The 20,179-nt window shown below is 46.5% G+C and overlaps 1 protein-coding gene across 1 annotated transcript in view; it reads left to right on the top strand.

The window, feature by feature from the left end:
* Positions 1-20,179, top strand: part of KIAA1217 (KIAA1217 ortholog) — a 283,716-nt gene that overhangs the window by 131,444 nt on the left and 132,093 nt on the right. Inside the window, 1 exon segment of the mRNA XM_025891962.2 lies at positions 15,356-15,554. Within this exon segment, the coding sequence (XP_025747747.2) occupies positions 15,356-15,554 (199 nt within the window).

Below are 20,179 nucleotides of genomic sequence, written 5' to 3'. Positions count from 1 at the left end.
GATCCCAGGACCCTAAGACCATGACCTGAGCCAAAGGCATACGCTTAACCAACTGAGCCACCCAGGCGCCCCAGTTCTTTTTCTTATAGAGATTTGTGTCAGATATGTGTGAAACGGGGTTCTAAATAATATAAAATTATTCAGAAATAAAAGAAATACACATATTATATATACATATTATTTCTGTATCTACAACGGTGGGATGGATCACGGATACTATGTGATTCAATTATGACGAGGTTTAGAGGCTCCGTATATGTTGGTGGTTTATACGGAGATATCTATAGGCACATGCAGTAAGTAATGGATGATGAAGCCGTCAAGCCGGGAAATCTCACTGGCCGATTTTTCCCTTTTTTTTTCTTTTTTCACTGTGGTATGATATACGTGACATAAAGTTTACCATCTTGGCCACTTTTAAGTGTATAGTTCACTAGTGTAAGAACATGTACAGGGTTGTGCAACCAATCCCCAGCACTCTTTTCATTCTGCAGAATTGCAGCTCTGTCCACATGAAGCAACACCTTTCCATTCCCCGCTCCTCCAGCCCCCGGCACCCATCATTCGACTTTCTGTCACTGAATTGACTACTCTGGGCACCCCCTATAAGTGGACTCTTAACCGTGTTTGTCTTCTTGTGTCCAGATTATTTTACCTCATCGAGTGTTCTCAAGGCTCATGCATGTTGTAGCATGTGTCTGAATTTCTTTCCTTTGTGAGGCCGAATAATGTTCTGTTACACGTATATACCGTCTTTTGTTGATCCACTCATCCGTTGGTGGACACTTGGGCGGCTTCCACTACTTGGCCTTTGTGAATAATGCTGCTGTGAACACGGGTGTATGGATCTATGCCTCTGAGACCCCGCTTTCAGTTCTCACTGGCTGATTTTGGATTCAAGAGTAAGTCATTTGCTCATGAGGATTATGGAAATTTTCATTTTTTAAAACACAAAACATATTTTTCCACCATGGTCTTTTAAAAAAAATAAAGTCCAAAAACTAATCCGTGGATCAATGACAACTGAAATATTTAAGTACTGGCCCGGGAAGCAGAGTAAACCGAAGACACATGCTCCAGGATCACCCAGGTTTCGGTGACGGAATTGGTTCGCTCAGTCATAATCCTGCCTTCCATTCCTGTAAGTACTCATACTGGGTCTAATCATGAGAGTCTTGTCATCCTGCGTGGCAGAGGACAGGCGCAGAGCACTGTGCTCACAGGCCAGTCTTTGTGGAGAAGCCCAGTGGCCGGTGCCAATCAAGATGGCGGGCTCGGGCACCCCACCCAACCGCACTCAGACTAAGGAAGGTATTTCCGTCTGGTTCGGCAAGCTCCCGGAGCTCCCCGCAGCCTTGGGACAACCTCAGGACAATCAGCCCAAGTGACAGATTCTCAAATGACAAGGTGAATTTAGATATGCCTGTTGCAAGATATTTTAGGGGAAACTCATTGCTCGCTTTCAACATTTCTTTCTGAAATATAAGGATGGGACTGCCACCATTTTCTCCTTCCTTGAGGGGGACAGGGGTTAACTGTGCTACATTTTCCTCATGAACGAATAGGTGGTCAGTCCGTTTTGGTCCACCTGTTCTTTTTCTCTTCATGTTTTCACCCTTTTTCTTTTCTGTCTTTTTCTCTCTCTTTTTCTCCTGTCACGCAGGCTTTGCAGTGCATGCTGATCTCTCTTCAGGCAGAACTTGACATTCAGAGGTACCTGATGAAAATTGAATCATCTCAGCGAGTTAGTACTCCACCTTTTCTTTCTCTGCATCGAGTTGTACCTCACCTCCTGCCTTTGCGTTCCCTTGCGTGCGCCATTCTAATCAGCGTCCGCCACTAAACCCGATCGGCTGCCCTTTTCCCCCAAGCCCTGACTTAAACCCATCAAAGCCAAATGCTTGCCGCATTCTGAAACGTGTGTGTGTGTGTGTGTGTGTGTGTGTGTGTGTGTGTGTTTTAATTGTGAGAGTTAATATTAAGGTGAACACTCATTGCATGCTTGCTTCCAAATATTTCATTTACTTTCCACAAATTGGGCTGTGGAATGGGCAGTGATGCAGCGGTAAGTCAGAGATCATGGCACAGTCCTCTGAAGAGTGGGGTTCTCCATCAGGACCCCCTCCTCCCCAGCTTGCTTGAGGCACAATAGTCATGGCTGTCGAAAAGAAGCTGTATCATTCGGATTACCTCAGAGCACTATGGCTCTTCCTTCCCTCAGCTCCACGTCCAGTGTCAGGTCCAGGCCATTTTACGGACGTGCATCTTAATAATAAAAATGAAAGGAACGGACACATTCATTTAGAACTTACTGTGTGCCAGCCACTGTTCCAAGTGCTTTACAAGTATGAACTTCTCACAGCAACCCATGGGGTGGGCATGCTGTGGTGCCCATTTTACAAATGGGGAAACTGAGGCACAGAGCAGTTAAATGACTTGCCCAAGGCCACATAGTTCTAATAAATAACAGAGTTGGGATTTGACCCCAGGCGGTCTGGTCCCAGAGCCAGCTTTCAGCATATTCCTTATTTACCCACAATCCTCTTGTTCCTAGGTCATGATGGGTCAGTTTAGAACTGAAAAGGGTGGGGAGAGTCTCCAGTGCTTACATACCTGGCTCGGTGGTGGACACTGTGCCGACTGACCCTCTGGCACATCGCCATCCACACCCTTTTTGTACCCGCAAACGTGGCCTGTTTTCTTTCTCGTCTCCTGAGCATGCACAGGTCTGAAGCGTTTGTTCCCTGCTGTGAGGCCTTCAACTTGCAGTGCTTAGGAAGCATCCAGCAGACTGGCCTTTGTACAAAAGTGGTCTCCCTCCCATTCAGTCAGCCCTCAGTGACCACACTAAGTTCTTCGCCTTTCCTTTTTTTTTTTTTAAGATTTTATTTATTTATTCGTCAGAGAGAGAGAGAGAGCATAAACGGGGGGAGTGGCAGAGGGGGAGGGAGAAGCAGGTTCCCAGCTGAGCAAGGAGCCCAACGCAGGACTCGATCCCAGGACCCTGGGATCATGACCTGAGCTGAAGGCAGATGCTTAACCTACTGAGCCACCCAGGTGCCCCCGTTTTCACGTTTCTGTAATTTCTGTAGCTCATCGAAAAGAGAGGTAGCTTGGTTCTTTCCTTGCATGCATGTTGTGCACTAAATCGGGGTGCAGACAGGGAGGAGAATGCCACGTGGCTCCTCCTTACAGTTTTATCGGCCGCCGTTTTTCACTGTGCCTTTCTATTTTCAGAACAGAGATTTGACTTCACGATGTGGGATTCTCCATCACAAATCGTGCAGTTTGGGGTCCACCTCACTATTCTTTTTTTCTTACGCTTAAGACCAATTTTCAGCACCAACTTTTTTTTGTGATATATCAGCCAATAATGGGATATTTGAGAATTTTTTTCAAGGGCTTTTTTTTTTTAAGCATTTATACACAAGTTATAATGACAGTAGTGTATTTTGGAGGGCTGGGATGTATAATGTTTGGAAATTGATGTTCTTCCTCTCGGGTAGAGGAGTCACGCTTGGCCTCCTAGGATGTCAAATTCTCCATTTGGAAATTGGAAGTAACCATTTACCCACATCAGGCAGGGTGGACACAGAAAAAGGTTAGTCGTATTCTCCCCTCTCACGCAGGAACCCACAAGCCAAGGGACCTCCGCAGGACCACATCTAGAACCACCCTCATTTATAGTTGATAGATTCCTGTGTATTATTTTTCAGTGACCCCTCACCACAACTACATCAAGTAGATATTCTGATTATTTTGTAGAAGAGAGAGCCTTCACATGGGGTGGCACTGCCCGTGCATAGCAAGATTGGAGTCTGTGCAGATTCCGTAAGAATAGTGTGATAAAAAGGAAAAGGGTCTCATGCTAAATCTTGTCTTCCATCTTCCCAAACCCTGATGTGCTCTCCTAGGGCAGCTCTAGAGGGAAAAAGAACCTTTAGCCTGAAGTTAGAACTTTCAAAGGTCTTTTTTCATTCGAAAAGCATTCCAGGGACATTGGGAGGGCAGCTGGTGGTGGTGATGGAGGGATGGTGGTGTGATGGGGTGTGTGTGTGTGTGTGTGTGTGTGTGTGAGAATGTGAGTTGGAAAGTTTCAGCAAATTCTCCTTTCAGGATGTCTCAAGAGGGTCTGGCCACAAGCACAAGCATGGCGGCCTCAGGCACCCCAGTGCCCCCCCCACCCCGGCCTAGCTACCTGGGGCCTTCCTCACAGTGGTGGGGGCACCTTCAGATCTCCCAGGACAGGCCCAGGGAGGGGCCGCGGCTAGCAGGGAAGGCCTCTTTGTTTCCTAACAGCACAGCTCAGCTGCAGGGGCCCCACTGCAGCCTGGGCGTGGGGATGAACTTATAAATGGCTTTGTTAGGAGGCCTTCTCTGGGGCCTGTTTAGCACTCTGTGTTGTGCTGGTTGTCTTTTACTTGCGATTTCAAAGCCTGCTAGCAGGCCCCTTCCCTTTCATCACCATAATAACAGCAGACCTGACTTGGACACCTTTTATCCTGCAGCTTTTTAAGTGCATTCCTGGCTCTCGGAAGTGTAATGGCATCTGCTGCTTCACTCAGGCTTCTCCCAGGAAGGATGGCAGGAGCCCCAGCCTGTGAAACGTGTGTGTTTATAAGGCACACCTTCTTCTTGCAAAATAAAGCGGGAGAGAGAGAGACTGAGTGATTGATTCAAGGCAGCTTGTGATAAGGAGACCTCTACCTTAGGTGGATAAATTAAAATCCAGAGGCAAAACCTCAGAGGAGGACGAGACAAATGTAGGGGTACAGTGAACTGTGATTGGCTTGAACATTAAATTTACCGTCAGCCTTTCTGATATATGCGACACTTTGTATATGTTCTACACCCTTCCCGTTATGGCGCAGAGTACTACTTATTACTCCTTCAGGAGGTCAAACTATTTTCCTTGTTTGAAATTGTAGACATACCATGCTTTCGGAAGAGGGGCATCCATCCACGTAAGAGACAGGAAACAGCCGTATTCTTCAGTTGGCCTTTTATTTTGTATCAACTCCTTCACGAGGAAAGCAGGACACTGAATAAGAATTGCAGGAGTGTGTGTCTGAAAGGGGTTGAGGGCTGAGCTAACGAGATCCAGATTTGGTGCTTGCTGATGGTGTAACTTTCTATCCCCATGGAAGAACGCTGAAGACACAGGGAGGCCAGCTCGGCCTTATCTTCTTTCAAAAGTCTTGGTCTCCTTCCGGCTTTGGAGGGAGGTCCGAGAACAGCCAATTCAAGGTGTTGCTTCAGAAAGTGAGTCTGGGTCATATTACAGGTAGGACACCAAGCAGCCAGGTGGCGGGTTGGCCTCTAATCCTGAAAGTGACAAAGGCTGCCCCCCACACTGACCTGTGAGGGGCCCATGGCCCATCTGCAGGGTAACTGGTTTTAGCTATTCCTCTAGGCACAGACAGCTGTCTTCAAGGAAAAAAATGAGAAACAGATCATCCACGTACTGTGAAGGGGTTGAAATGTAGAAAATATTCAAGAGACTGTAAAACATGGCTAAAACTTAAAATTTACCTGGAGTCATTTTTTAATCAGAGCTTTAAAGTTAAGTTATGGTAATGGTGTCAGAACGACAGATTGGGGGCGGGGGAAGAGCTAACAGATGTGAGAATCTTGTCTCCTTAAAAGGTAAAGCTCATTATCTGCATGTCCAGAATGTAATGGATGGCTTTTGGCTCTTCTTCCTTAGCTGTAATCTTTTTTGGAAGTGGAAATCCATGCAATTCTGGATTCCTGCACAATTTTGCATGGCATGAAAATGGAAATGTGTCTTCATTCCCTGTGTTTCCGCCATGAATTCCTGTCCTAATTTCAGGGACCATCTAGAAGGATGAGTCCTTCTACCTGGAACCTCATCATACGGGATGCCCTTGAGAAGACAGGAATGAGCAGGAGTATCTTCAGGTCACCATAGACAAGAATCTCTCTGGATTCTAAATGTTTTGTGAAATAGTCTTCTCTTCCTCTGATCTGCTCTTTAAAAATATGCTTATTTAGTAATTGTCTGATTTGCAAAAGCAGTCTGTTCTCATTTTGGAGAAGTAAAGAGGAAAGTATGTTACTCATGATACTACCCTATAAAGAAATCCAATGCTAATATTTGGGTATATTGCTTCCATTTCTCAAGTTATATGTAAAAAAAAATCCTTAAAAGACCCTGATTATGACTGTATAATAGTCCATGGTTTGGTTCCATGGTAATTTGTTAGTGAGCCTTCCGTGTGACTCTAGGTTTATTTATTCTCTATTTCAGATGTCATCTATACAGATTTCCTCCCCAACCCACTAGTGCAGGAAGTATCACCTTTCTAATTTTTGCAAATCAAATTAACCTGGCTTGGCTTCAGCAATTATTGAGAAATTTATTCTCATCACTTTGGGGTCATAAATCCTAAGGAGAGCATCTAGTCCCATAAAACTGGGTAAGGTTTCTGAGTCTCCTGGGACCCAGTAAACGGCCTTCTAGCAGTCCGTCTGCAGGTGGGCTCATGGGGCTGTCTGCCAAGCCTCCTAAGCGTGGGCACCGATTTCAGCCACTCTAAGCATGCCACACATCCATCCTGCCCAGTGGGGCCACTCCTTGTAAATGGAATCCAGGTCTCCACAATTTGAAGAACACCCTGGCCATCACCACCACCACCAGCAACAACAAAACTAGCACTCCCTAGTTGGCCCTGCAAAGTCATTCACCCCCTTTTTCCTGCCCAATTAGCAACCTTTCTCCTCTTCCATTGCGAGGTGGGAGGACCCCACCGTATTTATTTTCCACACGTCTTTACCTCCTAAGCCTAATCTAGGGAGAGGGTCTTCCTGGTGGCCTGTGTATCATAAAGACACTGTTACCAGACCTTCCCCTGGGAAGACCTTAGGACACAAAGGCTTGGCAATTGTTTCAGGAAATAGGGGTTAGGATTAGATGTTCCATGATTTTTTGTTTGTTTGTTTGTTTGTTTGTTGCTGACAACTACGAGAACATGATAAATTAATAATATCTCAAAAGAGTCATCCGACACAGAAATAGCTTGAAGGCGAGTATCTATGTAGCGTGGTGCTTCTTTAAATAATGAAGAAGCATCATTTTCGGCACCGGGTGCCCTCGTCATTTGTTTCTTGATATCTGTAGAAGGGGCTTTGCATGGTGGGAGGGCGCTGGCGGAGGGGTTCCGCGTGGCTCGCCGCATGGGTGCCTGTGGCTGGTTCCAGACCGGAAGGCAGCGGGCAGTGACTACTTGGCATCACTGGTCACTGCCTTTTCACCTTTCTGATCTGATAATGAAGTAACACACACAGGGAAGGAAAATGTGGAAACAAAAAACACAGTTGTACTTTGCTCAACTGCTGAATCGTCTGATTTTCCTCCAGACCAAACAGCTTTCTGTTTTCACAGGTGAAAATCATGAAAAATGTCTGGGTACTCTTTTGGTGGAAAGAGGGAGGAAGGGGCTGAAATACTACCTTGAAGAAACAGGGTATAAACTCAGTTTATCAAGGGGAGCTCATCAAAATAAATCCCCGAGAAAATGCTGTCCCCCAGTGTCCGAGCTGAGGAAGGGAAATACTGATTTTCAGAGCTAAACTTGAGACAGGAGAAACTTCTGAGAATCTCAGGTATGCACAGTTGGATGTTGGCATTAAAGTGGGGTTTGTGCCCATCTGTCTTTCTGGTTGTGAGGCCCAGGAGTTCCTGATCACGGGTAAAGCTGGGGTGTGTCCACACGCTCCTTGCATGGGACACAGCTAGGCACTAAACAGTCAATTGTGTGTGTTTCTACTCATAGCAGGACCATGTACTGCTTGCACTCAAGCTTTCTATTAAAAATAAAAGCTGATTTCTTCTCCTCTAAGTCTTTACCACCAGACCCACCCAAAGGTTTCACCGTTGTTATAAAACCAAGTAATTCTCTCTTACATTTGTATTCTGGTGCTTACCTCCACCTGTCATCTAGAACAGTGGATGTCCTCTGCCTATTCCCCAGGTTGGCCATCAGCAGAAGAATGACCCTGAGGAGAGAGTGGCCTGGGTTTTGCTTTTCTGGCCATCCGCCACAGAAGTGGTGGGAAGGAGCCAAGGAGCCTTGCGGAGCCCAGGGCCTGCTGCTTCTGAAACGCACCTGGCTGTGGGTCCCAGACTCAGCTGAGAGTGGCAGGTGGGCCACCTAAAGGAAGAGGAGGTCAGCCTAGACAGATGCGGCCGCCTGCCTTGGGTTTATGTAAGGACGGAGGCAGGATGGAAGCCAGATATGCCTAGGAGAGCTCCTGTCACTCTCCCCATCCCCAGGCCCAAAGCCAGCAGAGGCTTTAGAATTTGGAAGCAAGGAGGGGCGCCTGGCTGGCTCAGTCAGTGGAGCCCGCGACTCTTGATGTCAGGGTCGTGGGTTTGAACCCCACGTTGGACATAGATATTACTTAAATGAAGGAAAAGCAAAGGATTTGGAAAAGAAGAGGATTTGGAAATGAGAGGCAAAGAAGAGAGGCAAGGGACTGCACAGTGGTTTGTAGAAAGGACTCTAAGCAAAGGAGACGCTTAAACTTAGTGACAACTCTTAATTTTCCTGAGGCCAAGGTGGAGCAGGGATGGTGGAGTAAACAGAAGTCCGGGGATGATCCATTGTTGTGAACTTCTAATATTTTGTTTCTTGAATCTCTCACGAGAGTACTGAACACCTAGAAAGTTCTCTTCAGTTGAAGTCAGAATTTTAACCAGGTTTGAGTCGAAAGCTTCCTAAGTACAAGACATGGGATTAAAGTGTCTGACTATCGTGATTAAGTTAACCATTTCAGTTAATGAGTACGGTTTTAATCCTTGAACAACGTGGGGGTTGGGAACGCCGACCCCCGACACAGTCAAAAGTGAGTGTATAACTTTTGACTCCCCCAGAACTTAACCACTAAGAGCGCACTCTGGACTAGAAGCTTTGCGATAACAAACAGTCGGGTAACACATATTCTATATGTTATATGTGTTATATACAGTGCTCTCACGATACAGAGAAAAGAAAATGTTATTAAGGAAATCAGGGGGAAAAGAAAATACACTTACAGCACTGTACCATATTTATCAAAAAAATTCGGGAGTAAGTGGGTCTGCCTTTGGCTCAGGTTCTGATCCTGGGGTCCTGGGATCAAGCCCCACTTCAGGCTCCTTGCTCAGTAGGGAGTCTGCTTCTTCCTCTGCCTGCCACTCACCCTGCTTGTGCTCTCTGTCTCTCTCACACACAAGTAAATAAATAAAAATCTTTAAAAAAAAAAAAGCCAACTGTATTAGGATAATGAGTCATCCCAGATACATTCGCATGTGAGAAGCGTCCTATTTCCGAATCCTCTGTGGAGATTGGAAATTAATTAGAATGAGGTAAAACTTCTGTAAGGCAACGTTGAGTTTTCAAAAGATAACCTAATTTGAAGTGCAGTGTATAAGCTGGCTAGCCAGACACCTCACGGTTCCCGACAGCTACCATGTTACGTAAAGCTACGTTTGCAGGCTTCGTGTTTTGGACCTCTGTGTTTCAATTTTCACTTTAAGGGTTCCAAAGAATGGGAATGAAAGCACATCATCAGTGCCTCTAGCTTAACCTTTCTTTTCTCTTTGGCTTTGGTCTCCAAATACCAACAGCATTGCAAAGAATAAGAATAAATTTGATCTCCTAGTACAGCATAACGCTCATGGCAAACATTTCAGCAAATATTTGTTCATGATGATAAAATGCAAGTATGGCAGTCTTTTAAAAATTAATGCTGTGCAACTATGTTGCATGCATTTGAGGACAGAAATGTAGAAACCTTGGTCGTCATGCTGTAGCTAAGCCGCATATTTCTACCAAGCAAGTGCAGTAGGGTAGATAATTTGAAAGAAATACTACGACCTGGGTGACGTGGTTTTTTCTTCTTTGTGTGGTGTGTATGTCGCAGTTATGAAATCTTCGTCCTTAGTCCATAGACTCCCACTTAAATAAATGACTTTACCACTGACTGTCAGCTCTGGAATCCTACAGACGCGGCCCCAGTTCCTTCACTTGCTAGAATTTCAGGCAAGTTGCTTAAACAATCTGTTTTCTCATTGGCGACCAGGATCATGAGTTGCGGTGAGGTTTCAATGAGAATCCCGTATGTCAGTCTTGGAGCGGCAGGCTCTCTCCCCTTATCCCTTCATTAGGAGGAGAATCTTCCGAGAGGACCAGTCCACACATGTTGCAGATGAAGCAGAGGGGAGACCTGCATGAGGCCTATTACCCCAGCATCTCTTGGTGACAGAAAGCCCTCTTTGAAGAAGGGAAGGCTGGAAAGGATGAAGGGAGTTCAGGTGACCTGGTTTACACAAACCACCCCTTGGGGTGCATGACCCCAAAGGAATTCCTGTTTGGGTTTACAGGTTTAGGGGCCACCTGGGGATTTAGGGAAAACATCTAGAAAGTTGTGATGGAAACAAAAGGAGATGGGTTGGTATCCTGGGTCCCCAAGAAGCGCAGAGGGAAATCCAGCCTTCCAAACCCTTGAGTCGTGCTCCTCTGGCTCACGTAGCATTTCCACCATTCATGGGGCCACGTGTCTTCCCCGGGGAGGGGCAGCTCTCCACTCAGCAGCTTGGGGCAAAGGCTCCAAAAGCCATGCTGTAGACAGTGCCTGATGGAGAAAAAGGCTTCGCCTGAGCCAAAATGAGAATAGCTCCCAACGTAAAGACTTTTTTATTAGGCCAAATCTGAAATTGTGTGAGTATCCCACACCCCTTTTTTGCTAATTAAAGTATCTCCTTTCCCATGTAATAATGATACCATACATAGTAAAATTTTCAGTAGAGAGGACATATTTGAGTGCCCCCAACTTTGCGAAATACCATGTTAGTAACCCTACATCATAATTTCCCCCATAATTTTTTAAAGAGAGTTTCATCTGTGAAATATGTGTATTATTGCTAATATTATAAATGTGCCAGCATCGTAACAGCTCAAGGCGGGGAGCTGTTAAGAATTGGTCTGTGTCAGTGATGACTTGCTTACAAGGCACGAAGTCATCTCAAACCAGTTTAAGAACAAAAATGGAATTAATTGAAAGGAATTAATGGGAAATGCCCCTCAGTGTGCTGGAATCAAGAACTGGGCTGCCCAGTGGCCCAGGTAGCTCCTCTCCATCTTCCGGGTCATGGGGATCTCTCATCTCTGTTTTCCTGAACAGATCTGCCCCATCCGTTCTCTGTATTCTTTCTGTTTCACATTCCCTGTCCATATCAGCCACGACTTCATATGACCTCACACAAAATAGCTCCTCTGTCCCAGGTCTCCATTTTTCAGGGAGAGAATATAATGGGTCCAGTCAAGATCAGGTGTGGCCACTGCTTGGTTCAGTCAGCTCCAGCTGGGCTGGGCGCGGTGACTCTGCACTTAACTGCTCAAACCAGTATACGCTTGAGAGTAAAAGGGGGTCTCTCCTAATAATGACGTTAGGACAACAGGTGCAAAACTAGGAGTGTCCCGGGTAGCTGCAATGTATGCCCTCCCCCCCACCCCACCATATGGGACATGGGGCTTCAGGGGCTTAGGCAAGTGGGCAGGGAGGAATTCCACAGAGGAGGAGGACATTGTTTGGGGGCGGGAACTCTTTGAAAGATTGCTGAGCATCAATCAGATAATAAAAGTGAAGCTTTTTCACATATTCGGTATTGCTGAAGAGGTTAGCAGGAGGCAAAATCCCGCCCCAAGGTTGCCGATAGGAAGAGACAACTTGGTACTCCACTGATTTGGATGATGTATCTGTTAGCTCAGCTGAGAGACAGGGGAAAATGTCCCTTGAGAGGCCAGCAGTTGTCCCGCGTTCTCCCCCTGGGTTCCCCCCAGTGCACAGAGACCTGAGAACATGGGTGTGTGACTGCTCAGTTCACCCCTGTTCTCCCCCCTTCCTGACCCACCCTTCAGTTCCAGCAGTCCTGCCCCCAAACCCCTTCTGCGCTCACAGTGACACACCTCTCAGCTCTTTTGTCCAACTGTTAATGCATGGATTATCCTTGGCCCCAAAATATACCTTCAGTGCATTAGGAGCTCAAGAACCCTATGCAACGCTTCTAACCCCGGGAGCCTGGCACTGTGCTCAGTGCAGAGTCCCTGTTGCAAATGCCTTTTGCATTTTCGTTTCTCATATAGCAAATCACAGGGTAGCTGACATTCATTATTATCAGCAATTTCCACTGTCTCTTCTCTGCACTATATGATGTCTCAGCAGCAAGCTGGCTTCGGGGGAAGGGACCCTGTGAGGAGACTGCTAATCTGCAATGATAGTTTGCAGGGGGGAAGTGAATGACACGGAAAAAAAGAGGGGAAATTTATATTTGGAACGAAGTAGCTGTGTACAGGAAGTTAAAAAAAAAAAGATTAGCCAGTACAACTCTATTTTTATACATATTACCACCACGGTGACCCTGAACGAGAAGCAGAAATTTGATTCTGACTCTCTTCAAGGATTATTGCCTTTTGCAATGGAAAATGACAACTCATCAAATGTATTATATCTGCCATGGGCTGCAGAGATGACCAAAACAGCAGAAGCCGGGAACGTGGCCCTGTTGCTTAAAGTAATATTATTTCTTGGCTATTTTGCTAAAATGAGTGCGTAGGTTTGTTTTTTTTTTTTTTAAGTCCGAATGAAGACATCTTCCCTTGATATTCTTCTGAATGTAGCAACCAGGTAGCTACTTCATTGAAGACCCCGTGAATTTATCTAGATCTCGATGGGCCAGGCAGTGATGGAGGGATTTTTCTAGTCAAGTAGTATGTTCACCGAGTGCCAGAGCCCAATCCCAATCTTTATTACAGAAGCAGACTTAATGGAAAATAAATCTGAGAATCAACCAGTTTTGGGGGCTTGCGCAGAAAAATTAACCCAAAGAGACAATTTAACTGTTAACGGGCGTCCTTTTTGCCATGTAATCTGAGCTGAGAGTTTCCTAGGGAGCAACCAGGTTGGTCCTCTCCCTGAAGCCACATCCCCCACTTAAGGGAGTGCACAGATCTATGCACAGATCTATCTTTTCCGGTTTTCCTCTGTGGAAAGGAGCTGAGAGCTGTAGCCAGGAGCGAGGGTATAGATAATGCAATAGTGCTCCTGCCAAGAGGGTCTCCTTGTACTCTCAGCAGGAGAGAGGGGAAAGAAGCTGATCATTCTTTCCTTAAAAGGGTTCCCTGGTATATCAGGCTACATATTTTTCAGTGTGCCTTGTTCCAAAAATCGTTAAGAATTTCAAGACAGGGGTACCCGGGTGGCTCTATCGGTTAAGCGTCCAAATCTTGATTTCGGCTCAGGTCATGATCTCAGGCTCATGGGATCGAGCCCTGCATTGGGCTCCGTGCTGAGCGTGGAGCCTGCTTAAATTCTCTTTCTCTCTCCCTCCCTCCCTCCCTCTTTCCCTCTTCCTCCCTCTCTCCCTCTCTCCTCTTCCCCTCTCAAAATGCCCCCCCAACCCCAAGTACTCTCTCACTCTCTAAAATAAAAAGAATTTCAAGACAGCCACAGTAGAGCATGAAACCAAGCATGGAACCCTTTTAAGTGTGGGGCATAGGTGGTACCCCCACAAAGCTGCTCCTGCCTTGAGAGTTAAATGGTGCTTAACTGCAAAATGCAGTGGCCTCCTTAGGAGGACTTAAAGGAAATTAAGCAATGCAAACAAACCAAAAAACTAGCTGCCATGGACTGCCTGTAGCCCAGCACCAGCCCCTCAGCACCTTTGGCATCTTACTTAGTAAGAGAAAACTCACCTGCCTGATTCATTCCGATCAGTTTGCCTTCCAGAAAGTGCCCGGGATCAGGTAATGCCAGTCACGGTGGGCAGTTCGAGATGGGAGAGCTCCGATCACATGTTCGTTCAGCCTAATCCCCTAATTTCGCTGACTCCCTTTCTCTGATCTTTCACGGGTATAATCTCTGACCTCCACAAAATAGCTCGAGTGATCCTCTAAAAAATGTATCTGATCCTGGCCCCCTCACCTCTTGCCATGTCTCCGATACCTCCTTGGAGTTCTGGTACCTTAGAATTCAGTTGAGCACCCTCACCTTGATTCCAAGTCTGTGAGATCTGATCTCTGTTGGACAAGCCCCTGCACGCCTCCACTGCTTGCCACTTCTTTCTGCATCGGGGACTTTGCACTTGCTGTCCCCTCCACCTGGAATGCCTTTCCCTCTCTTTATCCCTACCCTCTGGCTTACCCCCTCCTAGCTTCCCTTTTTCTTGAGAACACAGTTTCTGGGTCTTCCCATCTCTCCACTCAAGCACCCCACCCCTGCCAGTCGGAGTTAACACACTCTCACCACACCTTCACTTTGTACTCAGTGTTGGTCCCTTGACTAGACTGTGAGCACCAGGAGGGCAAGGTGACACCTCTTTTTTGCATCTTTCTGGCCCCAGTACCAGTGCCTGGAACATAGCGGGTACTCAGTACGTGTCTGTTGGAAGGACGAATGGATGTACCCACACAGTCCCTACTTTACACGTATTTATCCACTATCTTGTGTTATTTTGTGCTCTTCACTAATTGCACCAATTAGTTCTGAAACTCGTTGCCAGCAGGCAACCTGTTGTCTGTTTTTCTCCATCTCCCACAATGTTCAACCAGTAGTCCATGTTCAAGGAATGTTCTCGAAGTTGAATGATCTTGACATGAATGATCAGGAGCATTTTACACATAAAATTTCCTGCCATTACAGTATAGATAACTTAAGAATTCAGTTATGTGTCGTGTGTGTGTAAGTTATTCTAGATACTTTCTGCTGACTGGAGAGTAAGTAATAACCGAAGCTAGACATAATCTTACCTATGGGATTTCTGGCTCGAAGGAAGAAATTCAACGGTGATATAAATGTCTCCCTACAATCTTGGTTTACTGATTTTGGAAACAGTCTTGATGGATGACTTTGAAGGACCGATTGTATTCAGTTTACTGTGGTGTGAGTGCCTCATCCATTTAGGTATATGTAAACGTGCACAATCCCATCTGTTGTCATAACAGCCGTTAAAATTTGTCAGGCCAAAGGAATTGATTTGCCATCATTCTTTCCTATGGTGTGGCTTGTCCTCAACTGCTTGTTCAAGCTGGTATTTGTACAGTAGATGCACAGTGATAAAAATCTTAGTGGAATACTCAGGGGCAATATAGTTGTTTTTTTATTTTTCCAGTAACTTTCACAACTGATACTTTGACCCACTGGATCTTCAGTTTTCTGTGTCCAGTCCTTCCGACGGATTTTTCCCCTGCCATATTGTTTGCCCAGATTGGCAGAGCTTGATGGCATTGAAAATATTTTCTGCATAATTCATAGTCATTTATTTTCGTACTTTTCTTTCACATGCCTTTTGCAGACAAGAAGCCCCAAACTGTCTCATAGTCCCCAACCTCCCAATTTGGGCGACCCTGTCGAGCATTTATCAGAGACGTCTGGTGATTCTTTGGAAGCCATGTCTGAGGGAGAAGCTCCGAGTCCTTTTTCCAGAGGCAGCCGAACTCGAGCGAGCCTTCCCGTGGTGAGGTCGACCAACCAGACGAAAGAAAGATCTCTGGGTAAGCCTCAGAGGGCAGTTTCTGATGCCCCTTTTTTACTGCATGTATGTATTTTTATACCCCTGCGTCCAAATGTTAATTAGATCTTGTTTTGTGAAAACGCAAGTACTAAGAAACTTGACTAATTGAACATCAAGCTGAAAAGATAGCACATCCAGGCTGGCTGTGGGGCTATAAACACAGGGATATTCCCACCACCCAAGGAAGGAGAGAGGGGCTTGGCATGCAATTTGCTACAGCTTTTCCTTTCAACAAGCTTTTAAGGAAAGCAGAAGGATTCTATTGTTCTGCCTTTACCACTTACCATTTTCTTTTTTTATATTGGAAATTCAATTTCTAGGTCGCTTTGCTTTTAAAAAAAAATGTTTGGGCCCCTTTAACAAAATGTACAGATCATAAGGATTTAGACCTCTCTGCCGATTTCATAAGCTCAACCTGCTGTTTCAAGGTTCCAGACCAGTACTTGTTTTTGCAGATAGATGGGGTCACGCACAGGGTATGAAGGGACAGGAACAGGATCAACCCACAGGAGGCTTCGGGGTTTGGCCCCTGCACAAGACAGCAAAATGATGCCACATAAAACCTAGCAAATGCCTTGCTTGAAGGGGAAAAGAGCAGTAAAAGCTTTGGGGGGAGGAATGCTGATTTTGTTCGCTTGGTTGAAGATGACAAGAAGACTGGTTGCAAACATCCTCCTAGCTGGCCTTAAAAAAAAAAAAAGAAAGAAACCCCCAAACTATTGTTATTTGTATTATCAATGTGACATTTTAACGTTAAATTTTATATAGATCCTTTTAGGTTAATAATCCAGGGTCCTCGAAGAAAACCACAAAGAAATCTGCTTTTTTCTTCTCTTTTCTTGTTTTTTTGGGGGGGGTTGTTTTTGTTTTTGTTTTTTGAGGTCACATAGTTCGATGGCAGACATGGGCCTCCAGTTTCTCTTCTCTTCCTATACAACTGAAGGAGTAAGACACACAGGGGTGTGTGATACCCCCAGTAACATCCTGGGCCAGGACAGGGTCAAGACCACAGGATCCCCAGGTTGGGGCGTTCCATCTGGATTTCAGAGCTCTGTGCTCTCTTTGCCCCACTCAGCTTGCGAGAGCAGGAGCCAGTCCGGGAGGGGAATTTCTCCTTTGTGCTTTGCAGGAAATGAGGGAGCTTCGGGTCCCTGAAAAGATTGGCTGTGCTTTGCAAAATAAAATGAAGATAAGAATAAATGCCCCGGTGCCTCCCTCCATACCTGGGGATCACTGAGCTTGTGGGATAACAGCTCCTTTGTCTCACCAGCAGGAGTTTCCTCCAGCAGCCGAGCGCGGCGGGCCGTGCAGGTAGATCAGACAGTTCAGGAAGAAGCCTGGGGCAGAGAGGCTGCCGGAGCTGGTCGCAGCCTTGCCCTCGGGATTGGCGAGGGTGGCTGGTGTTTCCTCACCAAGTGGCTGCGCTTCTGCAGAGCTCTGGAGTTTTACTGAGCACACCTTGCTGTGCAAGTTCTGGTGAGCTCAAGAGTCACAGCAGATTTTTAAAAAAGTATCCAAGGTGTTTATTCTTCTAGCTCTGCGAGGCATTTTTTCGGCCTGTGATTTTTATAACTCTTGGGCAGAAACGAAGGGATACGGCGAGCAGAGAGGAGAGGAATGAGAAGTTTGCCCTCGCAAGAGGATCCATGGTTCCAAGAAATGCGGCTGGGTTGGGACCAGTGGGGTTGGCGCTGCCCTTGACCGCCTCTTTGTGGCCAATTCGGGAATGTCCTCCTGGCTGCACCTGGCCTTGTGGCGTAATTCAGTTGAGCCGGGATGGGAAATAAACAGGAAAGTGTGAGCCAGGGAGAGTCTAAACACAGTCTCCCTGCCAGGGGCCCGTGCTCAGCTTTGTGTTCTGGAAAATCCCGAGTGTGCCTGCATTTATTTAATATGCACACACAGGCTCCGGAGAAGAGCAGGCTCCCCAGAGAGCCCAGAACCAGGAGCAGTGGGTGCCTCCCAGCAGTTAAAGAGGAACACCACTATGACTCCACCTGCCCCAGGAGGGGGACTGAGCCGCGACCTCCTGCACACCCACTGTCGCTGCCATTTGGAAGCCCCACGTAATTTTTGGGATCTGGACACTGTCATTTTCTGTTCATCGGCAGAATTGTAAGATCTCTCCCGAAGCTCTGTTGATCCTGTCTTTATTTAAAACTTGCATAGTTTGTTCATGATGGATTTTTGGCATTTAATTTTTTAAAAATATCACATGAAAATACTATTCAGCTTGATGACTCACTTTTGGGAGGCCCCTTCAGTTTTGCACCTGAGACCGTGCTGCACTCTCCTCCCGCCAGTGGCTGACCCGCGTGTCACCCCAGGCGTAGCACACACCATCTGTATGGAGAAGGCGGTGCAGGGGGAAGGGGGCGGGGTGGGCACAAGGCGTTGCTCAGCACAGAGAAGTTAGACATCGCTGGTGTTTGTGTGACGCTGTCCCTGCGTGCAGGATGTGCGCTGCCTATCAGGGAGGGGACTCTGGGACCGCAGGTCTGGCCAAGTGACAGCCAAACCCACAAGTCCTTTCCCAAGCCCAGGGCAAAGTTAGCCACTCTTGGAGATTTACAAAGCAGAGAGGCAAAGAGAGAAATGTGCTCAGGGTCTCCGATTCATTAACATGACCAGCTTCCAATGAGGTCCCAGCTCCGTATGCTCAAGTGATCCTGCTGTGGTGCCTTCCCCGCCCACACGACCCACCCGGAGCCCAGATGAGATCTTTCTCGGTGGAACTGACGCCGCTTCTCCTTCCTGCTCTCTTCAGTGAAAATAGAGAAGATGAGGCGAGAGGAAGTCTACAAAATAAAGTCAAAACCGCTTTGCAGTAGAGTTTGGTTTCAGAAATCATTTCCATGAAAAAAAAAATGTCCCGCTGATACTAGGTCTGGGTCTTAATGATGGAGTCGTTGGCTTTTCATCACGGCCGTCTTGGAAATGCCCGACTGGAATGCCACCAGCAGCAGGGGCTGGGGTCTGGCAGCTCCACAGTTGGCTTTGCAGAAAGGGGAGCCACAAGATGTTCCCACCCTTCTGTGTGCCCTCAGGAATTTGAAAATAAAACTCCTGTGAAAACAAGAACAGCAGTAGCAACTTCCTTCTGGCTGCAGCCAGATGCCTTTGTTGACCGGATTCTGAATGGTTCGCTCTAGAAAAGAGACCAACCCATAGCAGCCCGGCAGCCAGAGGTGGTGCCATTCCATTTCTGTAACAAATTGCCTCTTAAAAGACTCAGCCTCAACAAACAAGAATGACTTTAAGTGGCTCGGGAGGATTTTAGACTAATTGAGGGAGAATTTTCTCGGCGCGTGTGAGTTACTGAGCATCTCCGTGTCTGTTCTTCTATTATTCCAAAATGGTAACAGTGAGGGTGATCATTCTCTGAGAACGATTTGGCGGGGGGGGGGGGGGAGAAAGGTTCATGCCTGCCACAATCTCCCCTCCTGTGCACAAGAGTGAGTAGGAGGTACAAGTAAAGGATTGAGGAAATCACCCCCATCCTACAAAGCAGAAAGCCAAGAAGAGTTGGGGCAGAGACGCTAAGACTCACATTTGAGGACTCAGTGATTTGAGCATGAAAGGTTAGCCCTTGGACAGTTAAAAGAGAAATAAATTTCAGACAAGTGAAAAGAAACATTGCTCTATGGAATAAGTGCAATGTTTATGAAATGTGTTTTTCTAAGCGCCAGGAGTGATTGAAATGTAATATAAAAACAAAAATTTACAGAAGAGAGTTTTGTAGCAGGTCAGTAGGTTTGGGGTGCATTCCTGATCTTTTTGGGGTGTGAGCACAGGAGAGTATTTTCTCTAGCATGGAACCAAGTGCACAGGCATGAGTGGGCCCGGTGGCTGACTGGCATTGCTCACTGCAGCCTTCCAGCGTGCCTTCCCTTCACTTCCTGGGCTGGAATGCAGAGTCATTCTAGAATGTCAAATGCGCTGAGTTCCCAAAGTAGGGACCAAGGCATTTGTGGAAGCTTTTGATTTTCTTGGTCATCGTCCCAGGGTGTAGTCACTGAAACTAGCGTTGAGAGTCAAAGTGCAAGGCACCCATTTTTCTAGTGCCAAGGGCACAAGTGGGGCCTGATTATCTGACCCTAGAATAGCTAGCTTCCTGCTCAAGGCAGCAAGGCTTCGGAGTTACAGAGGGCTAGGGAGGCAGGAAACTTCCTCCTTGTCAAACAGGTTCTGCCGTGTCCCAGTTCTATGGTGAAAAGTCAGCCCAATGATCGTGCAAGCCATTTAGCAAATCTGTTTTTGCTTAAAGTAGCCGGAGTCGGTTCAGGCTCTGCAACTGAAGCCTGCCTGATCCAAGGGAACTGATTTCCTGTATTTGTAGAAAATGTGGTTCCACCTGTTCTGTGTGTTTCAGGAAATACGAAGACCGGTAGGTACAAACTGATGACTTCTGGAGACTTGGCAGTGAACTGGAGAATGACCTGGAGATACGGTTTTTCGACTGTTTCTTAGAACTGTAGAGTTCTGTGGTGTTTTCTCACGAAATAGTGCAGCTTTACATAAGATTTCATTTGAAAATGAACTATGCTAAACTGCTCACAAACACACACACACACACACACACACACACACACACACACACACACA

This window comes from Callorhinus ursinus, unplaced genomic scaffold (assembly GCF_003265705.2).
Source record: "Callorhinus ursinus isolate GAN/ISIS: 27379988/994484 unplaced genomic scaffold, GSC_fseal_2.0 scaffold63, whole genome shotgun sequence".
Lineage (NCBI taxonomy): Eukaryota > Metazoa > Chordata > Mammalia > Carnivora > Otariidae > Callorhinus > Callorhinus ursinus.
Note: the sequence above shows the minus strand (reverse complement) of the source record. Positions and strands in the feature narration are given on the sequence as shown.